At 34.4% G+C, this 27,762-nt stretch overlaps 2 protein-coding genes across 14 annotated transcripts in view; one reads left to right on the top strand and one right to left on the bottom strand.

Annotated features, from left to right (window-relative positions):
- The window catches only part of LOC140437720 (zinc finger FYVE domain-containing protein 1-like), a 33,409-nt gene extending 22,947 nt beyond the window's left edge, over positions 1-10,462 (top strand). For all 5 annotated transcript variants that reach the window (XM_072527400.1, XM_072527403.1, XM_072527402.1 and 2 more), the window contains exon 8: positions 170-10,462. In XM_072527400.1, the coding sequence (XP_072383501.1) occupies positions 170-661 (492 nt within the window). In that variant the 3' untranslated portion in view covers positions 662-10,462. The remainder of the gene's footprint in view (positions 1-169) is intronic.
- Positions 6,817-27,762, bottom strand: part of LOC140437719 (interference hedgehog-like) — a 234,167-nt gene continuing 213,221 nt past the window's right edge. For 5 of the 9 annotated variants that reach the window (XM_072527393.1, XM_072527394.1, XM_072527391.1 and 2 more), the window contains 4 exons: positions 26,674-26,893; positions 26,328-26,507; positions 23,681-23,838; positions 6,817-16,357 (listed from right to left, as the gene is read on the bottom strand). In XM_072527393.1, the coding sequence (XP_072383494.1) occupies positions 16,106-16,357; positions 23,681-23,838; positions 26,328-26,507; positions 26,674-26,893 (810 nt within the window). In that variant the 3' untranslated portion in view covers positions 6,817-16,105. Of the gene's footprint in view, positions 16,384-23,675; positions 23,839-26,327; positions 26,508-26,673; positions 26,894-27,762 lie in introns of all 9 variants that reach the window. The other 4 variants (XM_072527396.1, XM_072527397.1, XM_072527398.1 and 1 more) reach the window with 4 other exon arrangements.

Consider the following 27,762-nt stretch of genomic DNA (forward strand, 5'->3'; position numbering starts at 1 on the left):
TATATTGATATTGAGCCGGCGATTCTTAGCTCTCTTTGGAGAAGTATTTTTTAATAATTTTGATTCAGTAACAACATAGCTGCTGTTCAATGATATGTGCTTAGTTAATGTGCGGGTATAATATGCATATCTTAGGTGATGAATACTTGATATCTTATTTTTATTTTAGGTGTGTTTCCTGTGTAAAATACCATTTCTGCCACACGCCAAAAAACACCATTGTCGCTCGTGCGGTGAGGGTTTCTGCGAAGGCTGTTCTTCCAAACGACAGCCCGTTCCGGCGCGGGGTTGGCTAGAAGATGTAAGAGTATGTGACAGTTGTTACAGCGATCAGCCACCGACTCTTTCCAATATGGGAGATCCTTCAGAAAACCGTGCTCGACAAATTGGCGAAACAGTTATCAGTACCATTTCTGCTGTCACGTCGGTGTTAGATATACCTAAGGAATACATAAAAGAATCCGCTCGACCTACATACTGGACTCCTGACAACGAATGTATAGAATGTTGGGTTTGTAAAAAGCAATTTGGACCATTAAGACCTTTGCATCACTGCAGAGAATGCGGTAGGGGGGTGTGCAATGATTGTTCCGGATCTAGAAAAGCGGTACCGTCGAGAGGGTGGGACAGTCCAGTGAGAGTGTGTAGCAAGTGTCGATGATTGGTGCCATGTCGAACTGTAATGTACAAATTGTTCCTTTGAGATATACGCATGTTGAGCAGGAAGGATAATTGTTGAGTACTGATGAAATTTATAATACACAAACAATATAAGACTAACATTCTCGTAGCTACTTTAAAATGTGGTGAAATGATGTTAAGTATGTAAATTTAAAACGAACTTTATATTAAAAAATGCAACAAGTTATATAGTTTCATAGAAATTAAACCAAAGCATTTCTTTTTTTATAAAATGTGAAGTGTTTGTCTTTATCTTTAAAATAAGAAAAGCTGATTCTAAATTTCTCAATCTAAAAAACTACAAAATTTTAGTAGCTACAGAAACTTGTAATCTAAATCTAATGAAGGTGTGTTTATAATTGGTATTTTCTTATAAAATCTTTGCACGTCATCCAATTTTGACGTTAACATTTTCGCACAGAGTTGCCATATTGTGGCGATAATAGAGAATCTAGGGAAATATGAAATGATGAAAATGTAAGATTTTTATTATTACAAATACATCACTCCGAGGTACATGATAAAAAATTGGAAAAACAAAAAATAATTAATATTTTTAAAAAAATTTAGATACAAAAATCGTGTGTTTTACGATCTTTCAAAGTCCTCGATTTATTAAACAGACCAAATGCGCATGCGTCGGCATGTTGCATCGCCATGATGTATTGTTAGTTGCGTAACGAACGTTGTGCTCTGTGATTAGGAGTAACAATAGGTCTCGCGACAGAGAAAAAATCTTCATCGTGGACCATTATTTTCGCTCGTGCAGACATGGTTACGCACGAGTAGTGTGTTGTGTCAATGAAAGGTCAGGTAGGTCAGTATCTGCGTCCACAATCATGGAAGCATTTTCAGTCAAGTGTTGGCGACACCAAAGTGAAGTCTTCGACAAACAGCTCTAAATTTCGTACCTACTACAGGTTAGACAACAATTTTCGAAGCAAGATAGACATCTCAGGATTGAATATTTTTAGCTATGATGTACGAGGATCCAGATTTCTTGCTCAACTTGTGTTTCTTCGACGAAAGTCACCTTCACTCACACGGTTATCAATCACCAAACTCGCTTTCTTGGTTTTTAGAAGACTAGACGTTATCTATATGTGCGTTTGACGAGTTGGCGTGCAGTCAGAGGAAACTGTGTGCTAGTCTGTATTTCATTTATCATGATGACGGTACATCTCTTCCTGCTACCCAGGAATGTTATAGGAACATGGTGATCAGACCATTTTTTTAGGATGTAAGAAGATAGGACTGCCTGCCACAGCGCTCCATAGTCTGTGGCTATACGGCAAAAATTTCTTCCAGAAAAAATCATTTAATGTAGGATTGATTTCCCCTATAACTCACATTCCCATGGTCTAACACCGCCTGATGCTTACATCTGGAGAATGTTAGAGAATATTTTCAGTTATCCAGATCCACCCAAAATATGTATGAGTTATGTCATAATATCATCTCATTTTTGCTCATGTCAAAAATTGACATTTTCAGAAAAATTGAGCTTGTTCGTATGATTTTTAGAGGTTCAGTAGCATTTTCGTCCCTGACGACTGGACTTTTTTTAACATTTTTTTAAAAAATATATTCTCAAAACATAAATTTTTGTAATATCATTGATATTAATAGGAAAATGTCATGTAACCCTAATTAATCAATTATTTTTTTGATTATTAGAATATTTTATGTATTTATATATATATTGTATATATTGTATTTTTAATATTTATTTGACTATAATAAATCAAAATTACAATTACTGTATACAAATTTACTGCATGCAAATATCTAACCGTCATTTGCATTCCAAATATGAAAGATATAAGAACGTACTGCTTTTTTCAATGATATTTAATCATTGAAAATTGTTTATTGAGTGCCAAATCTTTTTTCTAAATTTGATTTTATTGAATTGATGTATGTAATTCAAAATAGTTCAAAAATTATCATAAGGAAAACGATAATTCTAAAATTATATTACAGTAGACTCCCTCTATAACGAGAACTGAAATGACAGACTAATTACCTCGTTATAAGCCGATCTCGTTATATCAGACAATAATAATACTGTGCATACATATGAATCTGTAGTTTTCTAAACGATTAACTTTCTATAGTGAAGCCATTCGGAGCAATATAAGATGCTAATAAATATTGTTTGAATGGCGTTTTTGAAAAAAAGTTATTTACTTTTATTGTCAATGATATACGTTAAAACAAAAAATCTGTACTTATATTTTTTTCCAACTACATAATGTATAAAGCGTATTTTCAAGGATAACATAAACTATTGCTTCTGCAATTTTAAGAACTCTGTCATTTTTAACTGCTTTAAATGGTCCAGTATTATTCTATCATATTTTTTCTAAAGATGTGAAACAGTTGTATTTGTTCATTGTAAAGAAGTTTATTGCGGGCTGCAGTTAAGTTTATTGAGGGGCTGTTTGAAAAGGTATTTATTTATGGCCACGACCGGACCAAAAACATAAAAAACACGTTTTTGAAACTTATTTTCTCGTTATAACCAAATTTGCCTCACTATAGACGGTTATAGTTCAATAGAAATTTCACGGGACGTCTAATGTATCTCGTTATAAGCGAAACCTCGTAATAACCGTGTTCGTTATAGAGGGAGTACACTGTATATATAGGTAATTTCGAAGCAATTTGTTGTACTGTGGCGACGTAGAAATGTCATCGATGACGTGCAATGAACTTTAAAGGAAATAATGTACATTTTTGTATATTTGAAATAATGTATTTTGCAACTGATTAATATTTGCAAATACCACTCTTTTTTAATAAATATTAAGTCTGTTACTATCATTACTATAAATGAATAGTAGGTGAAACGAGACATTTTAGTAATTAGGTATTAATGTTTTTACAATTGTTACAAGTTATTACATTCATAGACAAAAAATATGGAAACATGAATTTATAATTTTTGAAAGTACGCAAAAGTGTACATAAAAGAGATATTTGCGTTTAGTTAAAACAATCATGGCACCTTTTGATTGTCCTTGTTCCTAAACTTTACCTTTTTATGCCGCGAATATTATTGAAACATTTGTTTAAAATGCACGGTTCGATTTATATTCGCTCCGTGCGTGACTGACGCGACACCTACCGCCTTCATCTGACAGTTTTGGACCTACCAATTTTCAGGTTAAACATATGACATATATTTGACATTGTTAAATATATGCGAAATTGACAATTATTAATAATTAACTTTTTAATTATATTTTTTTAGTTTATGTACAAAATAAATATAGTATTAAAAACTGGGTTTCTCAAAATTCATCATAATATATTTTTTCAACCACAAACGGAAAAGAAAGTGAAAAATGTAGTACTGGCAAATCAAGTTTTTCACGTGAAAGAGCATATATTTAAAAACAGTAATAGTAAAAGTTGTAATATAAAAGCTAAAGTCATCAGACACTCTGCAGTTAGCTTGAAGCCTTATAAAATATCATTTAAGGTAAATTATTTAAATTTTTCCTATTTCAATTGCATAAAAATGAAGTTATGTGATATTTACTTTTTCATACTAATAGCACGGATCCATCTTTTTCTTTTCTCTAATTTATATGTAATCTTTGGGAACATATAAAAACTAGACTTACTATTTTTGCTATTATTAGCACAATTAAATACGCAATATGTATTTGCCCACATTTTTGATGAAATTTATGCGTAAAAAGGTAGGGCCAATTTTGTCATATTTCGCCGCTACGCACGCTGGCATCGTTTCAAAGTACCCCTACCATGGTCACGCACGGAGCGAATATACACTGGAGTGCAAAAATTAACCGGACACCCAGATTTTTCCTAAAAACTGGGTGTCCATTTAAAAAGGTTTAAGATATTCTCAATTGAGTATTTAATAGTAAACATAATTTAAAAGTAAAATTGTATTACAAATCAAGAATATAACAAAGAAAGAAGAATAAAAAATTCAAAAAATTTAAAAGTCTGCAAAGAAACAAAACTTCATTTTTTTAATTTTAAACATTTTTTAATGAATAACAATGTTTGGTAGTGTGTATGATCTCCACGAGCCTTATTTACGGCTCTCATTCGATCGAATGTGCAGACGAGCATTATTTTGCATCAGACGAAAGTTTCCCCAACAAATATGGTAAACATTGTTCAATACATCTTTCGTCATTTAAATTGCTCCCTGGAATTGTAACAATTTCTGTATGAGCCTCTAGGGGAATGCTGGCGACACCATTGTACCACCTCTACCAAATTGAACTCTGGGAGTAAAACAACATTTTCTTTTCATTTCATTTTCAACAACAAGCTTATGCTACATCTTCTGGTGTCATCATTTTTATTGCAATTTTTGAAAAGGAGAAAGCAAAAAACACTAAAGCCAAACTTGTAAACACTTAAAAAATAACCAAAATAAACTTAAGATACTGCTGTTTAATTTACGACACTATTTGACATTAAAAAAAAAAGTTTGTCTAAAACTGTGGTTCTCAAAAATAATCTAAACAGATTGAAAAAAGAAAAAAACGTTATCGCTAATAAAACGAAAAAATACATCTGAGTGTCCGGTTAATTTTGCGCTCCAGTGTAGTATTTATTTACTTTTATTTAATTGTACAATTGTCTCTTGTAATCTGTTTACAGATTAATCCGTCTAAACAAAAAAAATCTGTTTATATACTCGTATAAAAATATTCTAGAGGTTTCCGTCAAAAACATATAAGTACAGGTACGGAAAAATTTTATAGTGGGTATTACAAAATTAGCGAGATAATTCACTTAATAGATAAAGATCACAATCGTATTTCCCCTAGTCTCCCCTCCACATTGTGCATGAACGCCGATCATAGCGTTACACCGAACGATACACCCGATTGTTTCCGATCCAATTCTTGCAGTAACGCAGACAAAAGAAAAGATTATCGAACTTAGAAGAATGAACTCAACGGCATGAGAATGGCGTTGCATAATAGATGTGGTTTCTGTTTGACACAAGGTGGTAGTCTGTTTAAACATTTAATTCGCTAAGAATTTTATTTGGTTTAGAATTTACCACCTAGCCTACAGACATGCATACATCGGTATCTACAAAGAAAGGAACTGAAGCGACCATGTCATTTTTCTGAAGAGTTTTTCTTGTGGCAACTTGACAACTTACATATAAAAATAGTCTCTCGTTTTATACCGCTTCGCGGCTTTGGGAGTATAGCAGGGTAGTCTGCTATATCTAGGGCCTACGGTATACAAGGAAGGTAACATGGCCAGTGCTACGCTTCAACCGCCTATTATTACCCCTGGTTTTACCCAAGGTACTCATTTTATTCAGGCTGAGTCGACCTGGGTCTAGTTGTTCTTGCCGGCGGTAGGATTCGAACTCCGGACCACCGGCATGCGAGGCAAGCATCCTACCGCTTGCGCTACGCAGGCCCGTCTTGACAACTTATATTTTCATTGGAAATAAGCCACAATTTTAATTTAAATAAGTTTATTTTGACGTTTCGATTTTCAGTTAAATACAAAGTATTTCTCAAAATACAAAGCATTATTAATTTTTTGTTCTAATGTTTTGCATTTTGAAACAGATTTGCGAAGGGCAAATTAAAACTTTAAAATAAACTTATTTTAAAGTAAGCTGCCATTTAAATCAATTCGCCCAAATTTGATTGTTTTTAGCACATTTTTCAAATGCTATAAAATGATGACAAGTCAGTTAGAAACAATTAGTTTGGCAACAATATTAAACCTCTCCTCTGTAGCTAATTCCACTATACAATTTTCGACGGTGACCTTTGTCGTTTTAAATTCTTTCTCACCTTTTCTTTCCTTTCTCCTTTCTTTCCTTTTCTCACTTCCTCCTGTTGAAAAGGATCACGTTAAATTCTTTCCGAATGTGTATATAAAGGTGCAGGGATTAGCAAATGACGGAGAAATATGAGTGGACCTAGTTGAAAAATTACCACTATTTATAATTGAGTTACAGGAAGAAAAAGAATGGCGTCTCAATATCCTAGCAAGCTTTATTTAAAACGGAAGCAAGTCGAATGAATTTCTTTTTTTTTTCAGGTAATTTAACCTAATCACATCTAACCCATTCGCACCTAAGTCGTCTACTATTGCTGCAAAAATCAATGGAGATTTGAGAGTGAGCGTAAAGATGTCGCTCTTTCTATTTTTAGAATTATATTTTTCCTTATGATTTTGTTGATTTGCTGTTCATCGTTCTGTACTTTTATGTCTTCGTCCCTTACATCTTACATATATATTTTCTGTATGCTAATTTCTATGAAAGATAGTAGCAAACAGAAATGTCACAATAGTTCACAACCTGGTGTTTCCTGTTCGAAATTAACATTTTAAAAACGTTCATTTTAATATCAATTCCTAAGGAATTCCTGTTATCTACCTTTTATACTGATTTATGTTATGGTCCAAAGGCCGTTTTATATAAAAGAAAGTAATATACAAAGATCTTTTTCTTCGACTTTGGTTTATCAAGTTTACACTAACTGACATGATATTTCCGTATTTTCTATAAAATTCAGCAACTAAGTAAATGATCCCTAGTCAAATTTGATCAATGTATGGTAATGAATGCGTGTTCACAAACTTTATTTTTAATATTTTTTATCTTTCTATTGGTGCATACAACTTGTTAACGATTGAATACATTGTTTTCTAAAAAGCGTCACCAACATTGAGATTTTTACTTTTTTAAGAAGTTATTTTTTAGATGTTATCGTGTTACGGATGCTTTATGAAATATTGTTTTGTGCTCAATTTTTGTATCTACTATGCAATAAAGTACTATAATTCTCAAAACATTTGCTTCATTTTCATACGGACTAACAACCCTTTGGCATCCTCTGCTCTCCTGATACTAAAATTTTAAACATAGACTAAAACAGTGGTTCTCAACCTTTTAGCACTGGTGCTCCCTTTGAACACTGAAGATAGCTCACGCCTCCCCTCCAGTCAATAACTGACGATGCTAACTCTACGTTAGCAAAAGCTGGGATGCAAAATAAAAATCCAGATATATTTAAATACGAAAGTTTATTTCATGTCTCATTAAACTTAACATTGTTTATTTGAGAAAAAGAATAATCAAATACGCATATAAAGTTGAAAGTCTTATATGAGTGTTTTTGCACTTTCAATTGTCTGTTCTTGACAAGTTTTTCGATATTCGGTTGAAACTATGTTAGAGCACACCTCAAGTCACTTTCAACGTCCAGCCTTGAACGATATTTTGATTTTATATACGCCAATGCAGAAAAACCAGATTCGCAAAGATATGTGGATGAAAACTTAATGGACGAATAACTTCGCAGATACTAAAGCCACTTCTGGGTAAATAGGAAAGTAGGTTAACCAAAATTCTTCCAAGTCCATGTTTGCGAAATCTGCTTTTGCTTGTGAATCACATTTTAGGTCAACTGTCTGCTCTTGAAGGTTAACTGGAAGAATGTCAACTTCGATATGAAAAGGATTTCTTGTCAACTTAAATTCCCAGTTTTCCGAGCTAACATCTGGAAAGTACCTTTCGAATTTGATTTTTCAGTTCTTCCAAATGCCGTGATATGACGTCTTTCAAACCCGAAACTAGATGTAGTGGAAGTGTTTGAATATCATCGAGGAGGTCGTTCAGTTTAGGAAAAAGGAAAAGTTTGGCTTGGAACTGTGAAGGCGGCGTTGCCAAAGCGATATTTTTTCTATAAACCCCTTAATTGCATCATAAATGTTTAAGAGGGTTTTACGGCCTTAAAGCATCAGATTCAGGACATTATGTGTCTCAAAAAAGTCAGACAAATAAGCCAAGTAAGAGATATATTTTTATCATCTGTAAATCTTCTGTGAAAATCTTCTTGTTTTGAAGTCATTAACAAAATTTCAACTTCTGGCTTTAAATTGAATAATCTTGCAAGCATATTTCCTTTGGATAACCACCGGACTTCTGTGTGAAACAGGAGGGTTTGCTGATCACTAGTCAGTTCTTGACATAGTGCCTGAAAGAGCCTAGTGTTTAATGTGCTAATTTGAATTCGGTTTCGCCAGGTAGAAATCGTTTGATTTCTCTTTTTGTTTTTAGATGACGTAGTTACGTCCGTATATAGTTATTTTGATAACTATTGTCTAGGACGGGAAAGATTTTTGTTCGGATTCAGAGCAGTGGCTGTATCGCTCTGAAGAGACCTAAACAGGTCGAACTACGTATAAGCGGCTTGTGGCTGCCCTGTATCGAAACAAAAATCTAATACCGTCATTATGTTTTATGTGATATATTTTTTAATTTTTCTTTTTTTTTTCTTTGTATCCCCACGCCTCCCCCAAAATTCTCTCACGACCCCCCAGGGGGGCGCGCCCCCAGGTTGAGAACCACTGGACTAAAACGTCGGCGTCGTCATCATCTTAAGACACTTAACAATGGCAAGTTGGGAAACTGGCAAAATTCGCGTCATCTAATGTTTTGCTGCATTAGACTCCTTGAAAATCTACATAGACCACTTTGGGAATTTGTGTTATACAGGAAAATGAGAAAATAAAAAAAAACAAAATAAAACCAGTCATATATTAAAAACAGCACTTTTTTTTAAGTACATTCACAACTTCTCTTATATACATAGTTTACCGATGGTGGAGGTAAATCAGTTACAAAAATATAATACCTAAGATCTACAGAGGAATAATATTAGCTGTCGTAGTTACCAAATAAGTTAATACTGCAAATTAATAAATAAACCTTAAGTGCTAATGGCAAATCTTTTAGTCTTTCAGTGTATAAAGAAATATAGTATAGGGGATTTTCGGTGTTCGGTGTAAAAATTAAAAATTTTTGACAAAAAAACAAGCCTCAGAAATTATTGCATAGACTTGGAAATTATGATTTGTAGATTTATTAATATCATTCAGCGAGACTTAAGTCTTAAGACCTTAGCCAGAAGGTTACACGAACTTTACTTTACCTCCAGCGCGATTTAAAGGTAAAACGTTGTAGAAAACCGATATACAACCGCTAATTGCGGCCCTGTGTCTAGAGAAATTCGAGAAGCCTTTATCGGTAACCCCTTGGAATCTCGTCTTTTGCGAATGAATTTAGCCGTTCCTTTGCTAGCTATTTCGAGAACATTTGTTCCCATTATATAAGCCGCTAAGGCGGCCTTTGACTTATTAGTATTGACAAATTGTTTTGAAAGCGATATCAGTGCGAATTGTAAGCGATAATTATTAATGTAATTAGAATTTGTAATATGGGTAATTAAGTGAGTTTTTGGAGTTGAATAAAGTTAGTTATATTACTTTGTGCTTCACTTAATTTCTGAGCCCAAAGAAAACGTAACAGTATATGCTCGAAGCGTAAACCAAAGGTTTTTACAAAAAATTGCTGATGGTGGTCCTATAAGACCGAAAACATTTTGATGTTTCAACTAATACTTTTGGATAATTTTAAAAATTTAAATATAATATACCTGGAAATTTTCCCTTACTAATTATTTGAATATTGAAGCGAAGCTTCTATAACTAGCGTTGTATTACTTTTTTCTCTACAGTAAAATGCTGAGTCGAGCGTCACGAAACTAGCGCCACAAGATGGCGTCGTCACGGGTAGCGTCATAGAATAGCGGTTCTTGACATCGATTCACTACTCTTTCACTTCAGTACCGCCTACTGTTTTACTTTTTTTTCTTGGTAACGAGTGTTTTTCATAACCTACTGGCTTATTAAACAAAGCAAGCTGGTAAATGATAAGTGACTGAGTGAAAAATAATTGTTTTCATATTTTGTCCCTAAAAAAATCTTGGGTTTAAGAATGTTAGCAGCTAAACACTAAAAAAAATATTTGAACGAAATTTCCAAGATTGATTTCAAATTCGATTACTAAACGTATCTTTGGCCAGTTAATTGTAAAAAATTGTTTAATTTCGAACACCAACAAAATAATTAACAAAGGCATAAACTTCACATTTAATGTTTTAGAAACTACCAATATTTGTATGTTAAAATGATATATCATCCAAAAATATATAAAAAACATTAACTATATTATCTATCATTTGTGTGTTTCACAGTATTATCGAACTGATCACAGCTGATCAGTTCGATACAAAAGAAGGGATTAATGGGTATGCAGATGAATTAATAGCTAGGTGCAATGTGAAACTTTTTTTACAGATAGTTTTTTTCGGCAAAAGAAAAACTGACAGTGGATTGAATTGGCGGCATTAAGATCTGTATTCCATGACACAACAAGTGAAACTTGACAATGGGACAGTTTTTTTTATAGCCCTTTTTCTATCCGAATTGTCGAATAAAGGCCTCTCCCATTTATCGCCATTCATCCCTGTTGTGTGCTAGGCGTTTCCACATTGGTCCTGCGACTCTTTTGATATCGTCGCTCCAGCGCATTTGAGGTCTTCCTCTTGGTCTCTTCGCATCGTACGGTCGCCAGTTTCCGACTTCTTTGTTCCATCTACCATCTTCGAGACCTTCGTTGTGTCCAGCCCATTTCCATTTTAATTTAGCTGCTTGTTTAATTTAGCTGGGACAGTTTGCTTTGTGTTAATTTACATATCTTAATGCCGCCAATAGACTGCCGGAGTGATGACGTATTTTTATTGACATCTGTCAGTTTCACTTTCCAAACAAACCTTGTTTACTTTGGATAATTTGTATTTTTCGTTATTTTTTCATTTTTTTTACAGAATCTTTCCGCTTTTTGCAATATCTAAGTATTCTAATGGTTACTACAACAATTTTACAAGGTTGTGTAAATAATAAAGCATGTTTTATAAAAATGGCAATAAAATGCATGTATCAATAAAGTGAGGTTAGAATTTGTTTAATTTAAACTTTTAAACTGTATTTCATAGAAATTAACACCGAATTATGATGGTATTATCGTAAATCGTAAAAAACACTATACTTCCGAAAAAAAATTTCTGTAAAAAAACGTTTCACATTGTACCTAGCAATGAAGATTTTAAAGTATCTGATATAATAATATAAAGTTTTTTAAAGTGTGCTGTGATATTGTTATTACATAATATACAATGTTTGTTTTTTAAAAAATAAATTGTAACCCCACTTATGGTGATGTTTGTTTTTTTCGAGGATTTTTTACATATCATTACAATCTAATGGCCGCAATCTCAAATTTGTAGGTTAAATCTTTGCTTATATATACATCAGAAACTTTTTAGCTATCACTGATGATGGTATAAAGCTGGCTACCTTTTTTTATACAGATCCCGAGTGGACTAGAACCATTTTTTCAATAAGCAAGTTCACAATCGTGATGTTTTGTATGTGTTGTATTAAATTCTTAATAGATCAATTTTTGCATCTGTTCTTTATAATATTGTAAACATTAAGATAAAATACAAGTTTTTGAAACTATTATATTCTATCTCTTATTGGCAATATTGGTTAAAATGTAAAGTTTTATGAAATCTACTCATCTAAATTTGACACATCATTCACGTTCTCGCACTTATACCTATTTTCGAGAATTCAATATTTACATAATAAAAACTATTTACATTTTAAAATATACAATAAAAAACGATTACACCGACGCTCTATCAGCCTTGGACAACTCGAAAAATTAAATATGTATCACTAAAACTTAATCATTAAAAGGAAAACAGAAACTAAATATTGAAAGACGTAAACAGGACAACAGTTCATGTCTATATAGTGCGTATAATATATTTAGCCAAGAAAAAGCATAACATAGCGCTAGAGATGATAAGAGGCGACTCGTATCTCGTCTCTGCAGGTCATAATTATTAGAATTTATATACAAGTACTGGTTTGGGCGCGATTTTTCTTGGCTATGCATAGATTACACTTTAACAAACGAATACGTGTTATATTTATTCTACAAAGATATCTCTCAGGTTATAACGTCAGTGCGTCTTGAATCAACACAATTTGTTTTCCACCATAAAAGAATAGTCTACGTAATGTATAAAGGAGGCGATGAAAATAAGTTAACTGAATTAAAACACACGTTTTATTGACACAGACTTTATAGAAATTCTTCGGACAAAGTTCTGTAATTCAGTAGTGGCTTCAAATTAGATTTAGTTAAATATGTAGAGATTTATTATATATAATATACTTATATAATTATAAATTATGCCGTTACCTAATTAATGTTATGATTTTCTTGTTGTTATCTTCTTTCAGAATTGGTAACCAGATCTTGCTGGATTTTAGTGATGAGTTTATTACGCCATTTGTTTAGTTCTAGTCTATTCTGATTTCAGAAGACAGGATACGAGAGCAAGAGGTAGAGGAGAAGTAACCGAAGCTAGCAGAATGGATATAGTATACAATGCGCGAAAGAAGGAACTGAACAGAAAGATTCGAGCCGAAAAGGAGAGGCACTGGAGAGAAGTGTGTGACAAGTTGGTTGAAGACGTTTGGGGTCAGGGGTACAAAATCGTAATTAACCAGTTCAAGCTGTACCCTCTGTATGAGATGCCACTGGACAGGAAGCTTGAAGTTACCGGAGAGCTGTTTCCACCCGGGCATTAGCATGGAGTGCAGTGGGACGCCGGAGCTGAGCGAGCTGTACCTTTTACCGTAGACGAACTCAACGAAGTGTTGAGTGCCCTAAAGACACGAAAGGCTCCGGGACTCGATGGGATACCACTAGAAGCGGTGAAACGTATTGGCAGTATGGAGCCGACGTGGGTTTTGGAACGCATGAATACATTGCTTGAAACTCGGCGATTTCCGGCAAATTGGAAGATCTCGAAGCTCGTGCTACTCCCAAAGGGGGAAGACTTCTAAGAGGACGAATAGACACAGTGGTTGAAGAGTCAGGCGGGCTGTCATCCAGGCATACGGTTAAGAAAGAACAGGAGCACGGTGGATGCGCTGATGGAAGTCTTCCGGGAGTTGCGCGGGTGGTGGTTGGTGACGTCCGGAATGCTTTCAACACATTAAAATGGAAACAGGTAATCAAGACTTTGCGAGAGAGAAGGTGTCCGAGGTACTTGATGAATTTGGTCTCCGAATATCTGTCAGAAAGGAAAATTGTGGTAGAAAAAAAGAGTGGTGGTTAACGTGACAGCTGGAGTGTCGCAGGGGTCGTTCCTAGGAACCACGCATATGACGGGGTTGTGAGCCAACAATACGGAGAGGGTGTAACCTATAGCTACCAAAGGAAGTTTAATATAGTTAATGGTTTACCGGCAGAATTCGTTCGTTGCGCATTCTGAATAGAGTGGTTTTAACATGAATAAAACAAGAAGCGGTTAAAACTTCCATTTTGATAAATAATTTTTCTTACAAATTTCTGAGACTGCAACCTCAACGTTGGCGTTTGTTGTACATTTAGTAATACCTGTAGTGAAAACTTCTTTCTTTTAAACATTTATTATACCTTTTTTGTTTCAAAAATAGCAATCTTCCCTTTCTATGGTAAAAAAAATTCACTATATCAAATTGTGGTATGAGCTCCAAAAACACATAACTCTAAAACATATTGTCCTGCCACATCCTGAACTTATCCTGATATATATCAGAAAATTGCATTTACGTTGATTAACTGAAACCAAACACTGAAATATATTTTTATTGGACAATATTTCGCTATATTAATCCATATTAATAAAAGAATAAAGGAGTAAATTTCGTACGTAGTCAAAAAACATTAAAAAATAATCGACTGATAGAATCACCGAGACAACTACAAATTGATATTGAAGTTTTCAAACTGTCTCATAAGTTCTGAGATTACAGCTATACTCGCGTGATTTTCCTCTTACGTTGGTACACGTGCATGAAGACGTGATGCAAAATTTCAAATCATTCCAGGCAGCAGTCAACTGTAGGCAGTTGTTTGAGATTGTTGGAATGTGTGTGGTGTTGTGCATTATGCAATGTTTAGCAACGAATGACATTCAGTTACGGCTTGGCAAAAACTCCAAATACTTCGGAAATCATCGACATATGGTTGTGGAAGATCGGCATATAAAGGTATCTGAAACTGCTGAGAGTATCAAAAGGAACATTTTGTCATATCACCAGAAATTGAACATGAAAAAACTTTGCGCAAGATGGATGCTGCAGATGCTCACAAATGTATTCACATCACATCTTTCAAAAATGCTTTACGCGTTTTAAGAATAACGACACTGACTTGTTGCATTGATACATTACACAATATGAAACTATAACATCACTAGATATTCAAAACCAAACAACTGTGTAATTATGGATTGAAACCGGTTTCTCAGTTCCAAAGAAGGTGAGTACATCGGAAAAGGTCATGGCATGACTGCTATTGAAATGGGGAAATTGAGAGACCTGCACCATGAACTGCTTCAACTAGCATCTTATTCTCCAGATTTGGCTCACTATGACTTCACCATCTATTTTCAAAATTGAAGGCCGTCAAAGTCATTGCAGCGTAGATGACTAGTTTGCAGCACTACCACAGACGCACTACACTTACACATCAATGAAAACTTTTAAAGGATATGAAGAATAGTGAAAGAACACCAATCGTCTAGAGCAAATAACCTTCATTGGTGGGACAACTGTTGGACATTTGAAACTAGTTATATAAAGTTGTAATAGTTGTAGTGACATGGTAGATGAAAGAATATTGTCTTTTGAAAAACGATTAGCTTATTAAAAAAATATTCTAGAATACTAAATAAACCTGGACCTGGACCTCTGAGACCTGGACTCTAAAGGTTGTTACGATCAATCGCTTAGAGGCGCTTGAGATATGGTTGCATAGAAGAATGCTCCGAATATTCTGGACAGATCAACAAAACTGTGTTAAATAGAACAGCAAATGTCGTACGTGAGTTATTAAAAACCATTAAAATAACAAACATTTCTAGTCAATTTTCTTAGAAGAGACCGGTACATAGTCCTTCTGCTTATTATGAAAGGTAAAATCGATTGCCACGGAGGAATTGGAAGGAAGCAGTTGTCATGGTAAAATAATATTCGCGATGAGACAGGAATACGCAGTTCGGAACCACTATGCCGGTTAGCTGAAGACCGTGACGTTTAAGTAATACTATTACTATTAGAATAGTCGATAGTATGAGGAAAATAACTAAATAGAAAGATATGGAAATTATTTTGAACCTGAAAAAAATTTAAAACAAAGACTAGTAAAGCACATTACATTTTGCGACCAATACAAATTCTAGAAAACTCGATAAGAATGAAAGGCGTGAAACGTTTCCTAATTTTTTTGGATACTGATTTTTGAGTGTTAGAACTTCACGACTAAATACTAAAATGCATATTTACTCTTTTCTAAATACTTTTCAGTGAATGGTTCCAAAAACAACTTATTTCAGATCTTTCCATTGCGTTTTCTATTTACTAAAAGTAATGTTTAAAAAGATCACACTCTTCAATCACAAAATAGTACGAAGTCTATTTAAACGTAATTTTCCCCGGATGAAGAGACATTCTCAACCGAAGTAGTCTTTTTATGTCTACTACTACTTTTTTCTTTACTGTTCTTTTTCTTCTTGTGTTCTTTCGAGTTGACAGGCGTTGACGTGGACAGATCTTCCGATGCAGGAGGCGCTCCCGAGCTAGAAGTGGACTCTTGTCTGACGGCAGCACTTGCGCAGTTGTTATTTTGAGCGTGCGCGCTCAAACAAGACATCTCTATCATGTTCTGATTCTGGAAAACAACCGAGCTAGAAATTTCTGGAAATAAGATGAAATTAACCTAGGTTTAGTTGTGAGTAATATAAAACAAATAAGCAATACACAAACAGCTATTAGTAGTTAGTTCAAAGCCAAAAAAATGGAGAAATTTTGGTCTAAGTCCTTAGCAACTAGAAGGTTTATAGGTTAAAACAAAGTATCTCTAGTTTACGACAAATATAAAACATGTTTCCAACGGACTAATTCAGATTTTTGCCTTTTGCCATTTTTCATTATGTTTTTATTAATTGTAATCAGAATCTCATCTTAAATATTTTGTGTATGAAATATAATGTCGGTTATTAGTTTCAGGTAACCTAAGTAGTATAATTGATGCGTGGTTTCCGGTATATTCTTACCATCGTCAATAATACTAGGGCTATAGTTGAGCCTCGACTTTGTCTAATCTGTTTGGTCAATCTGTCTTATGCCCACTGTTGTCACTTCGCTGCGAATTTTCCTCGCGTCATGGTCTACACCACCCTTCGACTTCAGTCTTGGGCTTCTCTTACTCATATTCGATAATATGTTGCGTCTGAAATGAACACTTTCATTCGCTATTTACAGGTGTCCTGTCAATCTTAGCCTACCTATTTTTATGAAGAATATTATATCCCCGTCGTATACATTTGATTTTTGTAAGAATTCTATGTGTTTCTTAGCTGTTAAAACGAAAATTATATTGATGATTTTTCTCTCTGTACTATTGATGATTGTTCTATCTTCAAATTTTAGTTAAAGTGTTTACGGTTATACTTGGAATCGTTTTCTTTTACGAAGAAAACATACTAAAACAGCACATAAAAGTTATCTGGTAGTTATTTCTGTATTATTTCGCAGTCATTATCTTCCTAACTAACGTATTTGTTTTAGGGTCTTGCATTTTATATTATATATTTCTGGAATTTTAACTGTTTTTTAATACATAGTATATGTGTACTGATCTCCAACGTTAATTCTTGTATTAAGCTTCTTGAAATATTTGAAAAATTTGGTCTGATACCATAATAATAATCCTCAACTCTTGACCCCATCTAAATTTTCTTCAGTTAATTTCCTTTGTTAAAAGCAATCTATAATTGACCACATAACTACGTGCATCTTCTTCTTGATATGCCTATCCGTTACGAATGTTGGCGATCATCATGCCAATCTTTATCTTATCTGCAGCAACGCGGAAAAGCTGCACAGATGTTGTATTGAACCAGATTCTGAGGTTCTTTAACCAAGAAGTTCTTCTTCTTCCAGGACCTCGTTTTCCAAATATTTTTCCTTGCAGGATTGGCTTAAAGGAGAGCATATCTGGATTCATTTCACATAATATGTCCGAAGAACTGTAACTTTCGAGATTTGATGGTTTTCAGTACCTCTCGGTTCTTATTCATTCTTCTGAGGACCTCCTCATTTGTGACTCGGTCAGTCGACGGGATCTTAAGCATTCTCCGATATAGCCACATCTCAAATGCTTCCAGTTTTCTGCACATATCTTCGTTCAAGATAAACTATTCAACACCATAAAAAGGACAGAGAAGACGTAGCATCGCAGCATTCTTACTTTTGTATCAAGAGAGACGTTGTGTCTCTTGAAGAAGGCCCCCATCCGATTGAAGGTAGATCTAGCTTTTCCGATGCGTGCTCTAATCTCCTGGTTGTTGGTCCATTCTTCATTTATTATGGTGCCGGGGTAGTTGTAGTGCCTCACTCTTTCTACAGGGGATTGGTTGAGGTAGAGTTGACCTTCTGATATCCTTTTTTTGCTAATTATCATAAACTTTGTCTTCTTAACGTTTATAATGAGTCTATATTGTTGACTGTAATACGTGATTTTGTTCATAAGAACTTGTAGGTCTTCTAAGTTGTCCGCAAATACTATGGTGTCATCTGCACATCTGATGTTGTTTACCTTTTTCAGTTTCGTGCAAAGTTTCGATAAATATTCTTTCAGAGTACAGATTGAAAATTAGAGGAGTCAAAATATAGCCTTGCCTCACTCCACGCATGATTTTCACATAGTCAGTCTGTTCACCTTCAACTCTGAGATTTGCTGTCTGATTCCAGTAAAGGAACTACATGTATAGCAGATATAAATAAACATTAAAAACCAACGGTTACCCTTTCGTATAAACTTTAAGGTTAAGGCTAAACAAATAAGGACTTAGACCGTTTGGTGTGTGCTTGCGATAGAGAGACGCTGCCAATACAGTTTGCTGAAGACAAAGAAAAATACATGCATGTGTATATGATTCGAATACCATCGCAAAGCAAAAGGTACTGGTTTGAGCAACTACTTCATAAACATATTGTACGTGATTCGTGGTACATAAAAATACAAACTTTTTGCTAAAACAGGTTTGATAATTTTTGTTTCACGCTAATTACAAGACATAACAGAAATTTATAAAAATATATATAAGAGAGGTGCTAGGACAACAATCAAAACCCATCCAAACAACCAACTGTGGTGGAATGACAAAATAGAAGAGCTACATAGTATAACACAAAAGAAGCTTTATCAAAAATGACTAAGATTTGACGAAGATATTAGGAAGTGGATCAAATTGATGAAGATTGAATGGAATACAGCAGAATGAAGCGAGAAATGTGAACCATAGTCAAAATAAAAAGAAAATGATGAGTAGGTTGCACATTTGACTTCAGTTCAATTTAGCTAAAAGAAATAAATAATAAAATAAATAATAGACTGACTCACAGTCACTCTATTCTACATTGGACGAACGGTTTCGCATACTATAATTTGTTATGCATTGTCAGATAATACTGACACTACCTTAATAGTAACAATTTATATTTTAGCATTTAAGTTACCTTTCCGGAGACTTGACGATGCATAAAAATTACAGTACGTGAAACCGGTCATCGAAGGTAGAATAACTTGATTATTATGTCTATTATTTATTTCTTGTACCTAAAAAGACAAAACGATTTATGCAACCGCAAATGTAGAAAAAGATACATAGATGCTTAGCATTTGCAAATTCCGGGAAAAAATTATAAAGAAAAAGTAACTGTCAACCATATAAAAGTAGTTTAAAACAGACGTAACATTAACTATTAAAAACTAATGAAGAAATAGAACAAACTAATAGTAAATAAAGTATCGACCTAAATGAGAGTGAATAACAGGCACTGGAGCTCATTCAGAAACCACAACCAGAAGAGATTGAACCGAAAGATAAAGGATCGAAGAGAGTTCAGTCTGAGGGAAAACGAAAGCGCAGCCTAGAAAGAAAAGTGTTGGAATCGGCGAAACAAACACTGGAAAAAATAAGCCATCCTACTATCCCAAAATTATCCAGAAAATTCTCTTTGAGTTGAAAACTTTATCATCATCATTCTTATGCACGTATTCCCATGTTTCTTAGGTCTTCATCGGTGTTATCAAGGAACCTTGTTCCGGGTCTTCCTTTTCTTCTCTGACCAATGGGTCTATCAAGGAGCATTTTTCTAGCTGGGTCACTTTGTTCCATCCGCATTACATGTCCTATCCACATCAGACGTGTTATCGTAATATATTTTACGATGTCTGGTTCCTGGTATGTTCTATAAAATTCAAAGTTGTATCGTCTTCTCCACACTCCATTGTCATTAACTGCTCCATAGATTCGTCTTAGTACTTTCGTTTGCAAATAGCAAAAATTCGTTCGTAAAATAGCATCTGTTGGCAGTGCAAATTCTGCGGTTTATCTCTGCATTAGTATTATTTTCAGTGTTAAGGAGCGCTCCCAGGTATACATATTCGTTCACTGCTACGAGGACGTTGCTTTCTATAAAAAGTTGGCCGTAGGATTTGTGGTTGCGTGCTTATTTTCATATACTTCGTTTTGTTGGTGTTTTAATGGTTAATGGTTTTTAATTTTAATGCTACATACGCCTCTCGTATAGCGTTTTCCGTTCTCTTAACAAGATTGATATCATCAGCATAGGCAAGGATTTGCACTGATTTATTATATATTGAACCAATGGTGGTGATTTGTGGCATACGTATTACTTTTTCTAGAGCCAGATTAAACCGTATACAGGAGAAAGGATCTCCCTGGCGCAGCCCGTTTTTTGTTTTAAAAGGTTCAGAGTTCCCCCTGAACTCGTACTCTACATTCAACTTTTTCAAGAGTTTTGTTAAATTTACCAACTGATTTGGTATTCCTAGCTCTTTCATTGCTTTAACCATTTCTCTTATATTCACAGAGTCATAGGCTGCTTTGTAGTCTATAAATATGTGATGAGTATCAATGCCATATTCCAGTGTTTTTTCTAAAATTTGTTTCAGGGTTGCAATCTCATAAATTGTCGATTTACCACCTCTGAAACCAGCCTGGTATTTTCCTACTATCTGTTCTGCATATGGTGACATACTACTGTAGAAACTAGTACATGTAGAAGCGTAATTTCTCTGTGGTTAGAGAATTCAAAGATATCTCCTTTTTTGTGTATGGTGCAAAATATTCCCATATTCCAATCATTGGGGAGGGATTTCTGTTGGCGAAAGTTGGCGATCCAAATGGCAGTTGTAGCTTTGGAAATTGATGCACGAAAGATTTCTGCGGTTGAGCGGTCAAACCATCTTTCAGCTACGAGTTCTGGCGTCTTCCAACTGATACTTTACTCTCCAATATGATTTGAAGTAATTCATATCTTTCACCTCTCAACGCATGACCCAAGTATTGTATTTTCATAAAATAAAACTTCATAAAATATTTTTAACAAAATAGTGCAGATGGATTTTCATAGTTTTCATAGTAACGGTTGGGCTCTGTAGCTTGTCAACGTATCTCGGCAGCAGGTAAGTCTTCAAGACAAGCAGTTTTTATGCTGGTTTTAGCCCCGCTCGTTGAATTCGATCAAGCTGTATCTGCAGCTCGTTAAAGGCTATTGTACCTTCGACCTAGGTATCCAACCAGCTACTCGGTTGCAACTGCCGTATCCTGTCGTTGCCGACAGATTATTCGATCAAGCTGTATCTGCAGCTCGTTAAAGGCTATTGTACCTTCGACCTAGGTATCCAACCAGCTACTCGGTTGCAACTGCCGAATCCTGTCGTTGCCGACAGATTACCACGATTAACATTAACCGTAATAGCTGCACTCTTACCAGCGTTAATCGACATTCCTCTCTTCTCGAAGAATTCGACGGCTGTCCGGAGTTGTTTGGCACCATCTTCCTGATAGTCTGAATAACTCAACACTCGATACTAAGAATAGATAGATACGACGATATCTATCTATACTACGATAGATAGAACTCACCCTCTCAGTGGATCTTACAGATGGTCAACTACTTTGGTCAGGTGACAATATTACAACAAAAGAGCACCTAGTATAGATCAAGTTATGCATTTATAATAAGAGATATAATAAAGACCACTAGCAAAGAACCAAATAATAAGGAGACGTGCAAGGATTATGAGGGATAAAAGGTCCCTCAATAATTCGCAAAATGCAGATAATAGACTTTAAAAACTAAAAAGATTTAAAAGCCTAGATCTGTGGGGAAAGAAAAAGTGGGGTTTTCGACCATTAGGAACAAGGAACACTTTAGGTGGAGTATGATGATCCACAAAATACAAGATAATCCATCAACTTAAGAATAAAGATCAACAAAATGTATATTCCAGAAGTAGTCTGTATAAAGCAGAATGTAAATAATAATTCAGAACGACTAACCGAAAACAAAAAAATTTATAAGCTTAAGTATTTTTTAAATAAATAGATAAAAAACAAGCATGTTCATTTGACTAACACTGATGTACCGTAATATAGTATGCATTTATTCGATTTTTCACGAAAACAGTTAAATACAGAAAAAATTAAGTTTTTTGATCCATAGGGGACTGTGGCAAGATAAATCTAAAGTATATCAGTTTGCAACTGACAGCTCATTATAAATATAAATCTTCACTAATCTACAAACAGCAGGTACAGTGGTCAAACTGAAATCCGTCAAAAAAATTTCCTCTCCAGTTGAAATGTAGTTTTAGATATTATTTTTCTATGTGCACAGAGTCCACCCTGTTCACATAGAAATAACAATAAAAACCCATGGATAATATACCTAACAGGTATGAAATCATGGATCAGTGTTGGAGAATCAAAAAGGGACAGATTTATATGTTAAATAAAATTTACTTAACTGATCACCTGTCACCAGTTTAACATAAAGGATTTTAAACTTTGTTTTCTCAAACATTTAATAATAATCCTTGTATCGGCATGTAAGTAATATTTATTTAATTTCAATTTTACTAAATCATGTTTCACTTAATTTTTTATTTAATTAATTAAAATTCATATTTAATAATCACACACATATAATATTGGCATAATTGCTATATATATTCTGTACCAGAACCCTAATACGGGTTATTATATTTTCAGCATTTAGTTTACTATGTACTGTTGACCTGGGGATGCATAGCAAATTATAGTATGCGAAACCGGTCGTTGGTGGTAGAATAAATTGATTGTGAGTAAGTCTTAAGTCGTAAGTCTCGTGGATGACTTCGTGCTTTCTATTTTTTTATTATTATTACTGTTAAGAGTTGTTAATTTCATTGGGGCTTTTATAAAATTATTTATTTAAACAAATTAATGCATAACTCATATTTCTTCAAAAATCCTTAACCTTAAAAGTCCTCAAAAATCCTTAACCCTTAACCTCTATTTGAAGATATGTATTTGTAATGAGCTGTCAGTTGCAAACAGATAGTGTATAATAACTTTTTAAGCACAAATAAATAATGTGGGGAAAATGATGTACGGAACACTGAAAAAAAAATGAATATAAATAATACCACTAACATGATCATAGTTAAATTATAATTAGTAGCATTATGTTTTTATTAGGTATTTTGTAAATGAATCTTGGTATTTAAATGTGGACAATTTAAAAAGTTTTCAATAAGAAATTGTGATTGTAAAATTATAACAGCGTTTATACGCCTATAAAAAAAGTGTTCCTCAATTTAGACGGTGTGGAAATGCAAATAAATAAGATTTGTAACCCGGATGGTGGAGGCGCTGATAATCAATTAAACTTTTAAAATCCTTTGATTGCTTTTCGTTTAATGAAATTAAAAATGTATGTATAATATATAAACAACTTTATAAATAAAGTCTCGCGCTAAATCCTACTACTACTGATTCAATTACGCTATGATCATGACACATTGCACTACAACTTAAGCAATGATATCTAAGATTATAAGAAAGCCAATTTTTCGTTTAACATGTAAACAAACTTAGCCTAAAGAGATAGATATAAAAAGGAATATGTACCTCACCTTGTTGTCCGCATCAGCGAGCGGATTAGCGGTGATGGTGATCCGATTTGGGGTACAACCGTTCGATTTCGGTAGAGATTTCGGGCTGACTACTACGTACTCATTGCCGTCCAGTTGAAGCGTATGGTCGTCGACTACTGCTTTATTTCGGTTGTCTACTAAATATAACAAATTTAATTAAAGGTCTATTTCACAAAGGTTAGGTCATTGTCCTACAGGTAAAATTCACTTTACATTGTGATTCCTTTAAGATAATAAGAAGTTTAAGGTAATATGTTAATTTGTTTGTTAAAAAAAATGTTTTGTAACGAAATAATGCATCAACTTAAATACACCACTGACTGATCTTCTTCTTTAAGTGCCGTCTCCCGATCTGAGGTTGGATATCATCATCACTATCTTTACTCTATCTACTGCTGCTCTGAAAAGTTATATAGAACTGCATTTAAACCAGTCCCTTAAATTCTTCAACCATGACACTCTCCTTCTTCCTATACTCCTTCCTCCTCTTATCTTTCCCTTTATTATCAGCCTAGTAGTTCATATCGCTATCCCCTCATTACGTGTCCCAGATATTGTAACTTTCTTATTTTTATTGTGTTTATTATTTCGCATTCTTTGCCCATTTCTCGCAATACTTCCGTGTCATCTGCATATCTTATGTTGTTAATAGATCTTCTGTTAATTATTATTCCTTCAGTTTGAGATAGTAATGCTTCTTCAAAAATGGCTTTACTATATACATTAAATAGTAATGGGGACATAATACATCCCTGCCTTACTCCTCTCCTGATTTCAATTTCTGGACTGGGTTCGTTATCTATTACGATTTGTGCTCTTTGATTCCCGTAAAGGTTTGTTATTACTCTTAAATCCCTTTATGGCAATAAAAGCAAATAACGCTTCTCTGGTTCCCAGTCCGTTTCTGAACCCAAACTGACTATCATCTATTTCTTCTTCCAGTTTTTTATTTATACGACCATGTATTATTTTCAGGAATAATTTGAGAATGTGACTTATTAGTAATATTGTTCTGTATTCACTGCAATATTTAGCGTTTGTATTTTCAGGGATAGCACAAAAGGTGGAGAGTAACTTTGTTTCGGTATGTGTCGTGTTTTGTATACTGAGTTAAATAAGTCTATTATAATGTCTAAGGTTTCATCATTTATGCTATATATATATATATATATATATATATATATATATATATATATATATATATATATATATATATATATACGAGGCATGTTTTTTAAGTAAGTACCGTTTTGCGATTCCGTCGCCGCAGCGTTACGGTCGGCGTTCCGCGCATGAGCGCTGGTTACCTACATCTCTTGTCTACGCACTGACGCCATTACAGTCTGATTCTTCATTGTATACTTGTTTACTCCAGTGTTTAAGATGCCTCCAACAATCGTGAGTCACGCTGATTGTTAAGTACGGGCTGTTATACGATTTCTTAGTGCTAAAAGCGTAAAACCGATCGATATTCATCGTGAGATCGTTGAAGTTTACGGACAAAACATTATGAGTGATGGAATGGTAAGGAAATAGGTGAGAGCATTTAAAGATGGCCGCACAAATGTGCATGATGAAGAACGGAGTATGCGTCCTTCGGTCGTTAATGAAAATTTGGTGCAGAAAGTGGACGAAAAGGTGAGAGAAAACAGACGCTTTACAATTTCATCATTGTCCGACTGCTTTCCTCAGTGTTCTCGTAGTGTTTTGTGTCGCATTGTTACCGAGAACTTGAATTACCGGAAATTGTGTTCACGTTGGGTTCCAAAAATGTTGACGGATTTGCACAAAACCCAACGTTTAGGCAGTGCATTGACTTTCCTTGAGCGGTACCACAGTGAAGGTGAAGATTTTTTAGACCAAATTGTTACTGGTGACGAAACGTGGGTGGCCTACGTCACACCAGAATCGAAACAACAATCCATGGAATGGCGACATTCATCATCACCCAAAAGAGTGAAGACAGAAAAGGAGTATTGCTAGTGGAGTTTCTGCCTCGTAATGAGACAATCAATGCAGCGTCTTATTCTGAGACATTGAAAAATCTGCGTCGTGCAATCCAAAACAAAAGACGTGGCAAGTTGAGTAAGGGTATCGTTTTGCTGCATGACAATGCCCGTCCACATGTGGCTAATCAGACCAAAGATCTCATCAAATCATTTAAATGGGAAACTCTAGATCATCCTCCATACAGCCCTGATCTGGCGCCCAGCGACTACCATTTGTTCCAGCACTTGAAGAAACATCTGGGCGGTCAGCGTCTTCAAGACGATAACGAAGTCAAAACATTTGTGATGCAGTGGTTAACAAGTCAGGCGGCAGAATTTTATCAGGAGGGTATTCAAAAACTGGTGCCACGTTATGACAAGTGCCTCAATATTCACGGAAATTATGTAGAAAAGTAGATTAAGGTACAGGCTTTCATGTAAAAATAAAATTATTGCCATATCTTTGCACGTCTTTTTTTAATTCCAAAACCGTACTTACTTAAAAAACACGCCTCGTATATATATATATATATATATATATATATATATATATATATATATATATATATATATATATATATATATATACTGACTGATCATAAAACAATAAATAGTAATTCAAAAATTCTAATCCTTACCTCCTAATTTTTTCTGTTTCCATTTTCTGCAAACAAATATAAGAGTAATGCCGCAGACGAGTAAGGCACATCCTATCACAGCACCAGCTACAATCACATACAAACTAAATTCGGACTTTTCTACTCTAGGAGTTGGCGACATTGGTAATTGGGTCGTAGTTGTTGGCAACTGTTGAAGAGCTGCAACATAAACACATGTCAATTGATTTATTGAGAAAATGTTTGTTTTTTATTAAAAAAACGTCACTATTTTGCGACAGTTAGGTAACTGAGATTTTGACAATCTATTACAAACATTTTGGAATAAAAAACACTAGAAGTACCAGAAGTCATTAAGCAATATTACCTCCAGTTCTAGCTTTCATGATTCCACTAAATTCACTGGCATACTTCGAATTAAAGCTCTGCAACTTAACGTCGTAGATAGTATCAGGCTGCAAATGAGTAATTATGTATTCCCTGGTATCTCTTCCATCGGCTGTAGCTTTCATATAATCTCCTGCCGTCGAAGCTGATATGAAGCTAATATAGAAACCGTCTATTGAAACGTTTTCTATCATATGGCACTAAAAACAAAACGATTTTTATTAAGTTAGGACAATACTTTACTACTACAAGGTTAGTCATTCTTGTTTTATTCAAACACAGCACAATTTTGCATTGCGCATGATTAGTTTGTTATGTAGTCTCAAATGCTCACGCCCAGAATTGCACGTCCCACGGCTCGTTGTGTAATTCGAGTTTATTTGCGGATCTTTGCATCAGCGTTAAAATCTGCTATTCCTTTTCAACATTAACAGACATTCAAAAAACGAACTGTTTCTTATTTCTTTCAAATTAAATCTAATTATCGTATTAAAAAATTTTGAATATAAGTATTACACGAAGTCAGTGCACCAACCTTCCAACCTTTCGTGCATCACTTAGCAATGCTTTATTCTTTTTGCCATCCTGTTCGCGATGTAATTTAAAAGAATCCTGATTCGACCTAGCAAAACTATACCACCGTTGCTTTAAATCACTGGAACCATTCTGAAATTAGTGAAAAAATCACAGGGAACTATATTGGGACGATTGAGGGCACTAGTGGAGTTTTATAACCTTGAGTTTTGCCAAAAGCTATTGTGCTGGCGCATGCGTCATGCAATATTTTTAGAACTTAACATAAAATTAATTTGTGATTATGTAAACTCATGAAGCGCATTCACGATTCACAACACCTTTGATATTTTCTAATTTTACTGTGCTAAAAGGTCTGCAAGAACTTGAATCACTGTCAACAGACGTGCAGCCATCTTTAAACCGATTGAATCATTCTTTTATCTGCGTTTTGTTTAATGAATTTGTCTTTAAAGAATTTTTGCAGCAAATCAATAGTTTCTACATTTTTTCGAGTATAAAGGAAAATTTGTTGCGGGCCTCTGTTTTTCCAGCG

The sequence above is a fragment of the Diabrotica undecimpunctata genome, chromosome 3, assembly GCF_040954645.1.
Source record: "Diabrotica undecimpunctata isolate CICGRU chromosome 3, icDiaUnde3, whole genome shotgun sequence".
NCBI classification, from domain to species: Eukaryota; Metazoa; Arthropoda; class Insecta; order Coleoptera; family Chrysomelidae; genus Diabrotica; species Diabrotica undecimpunctata.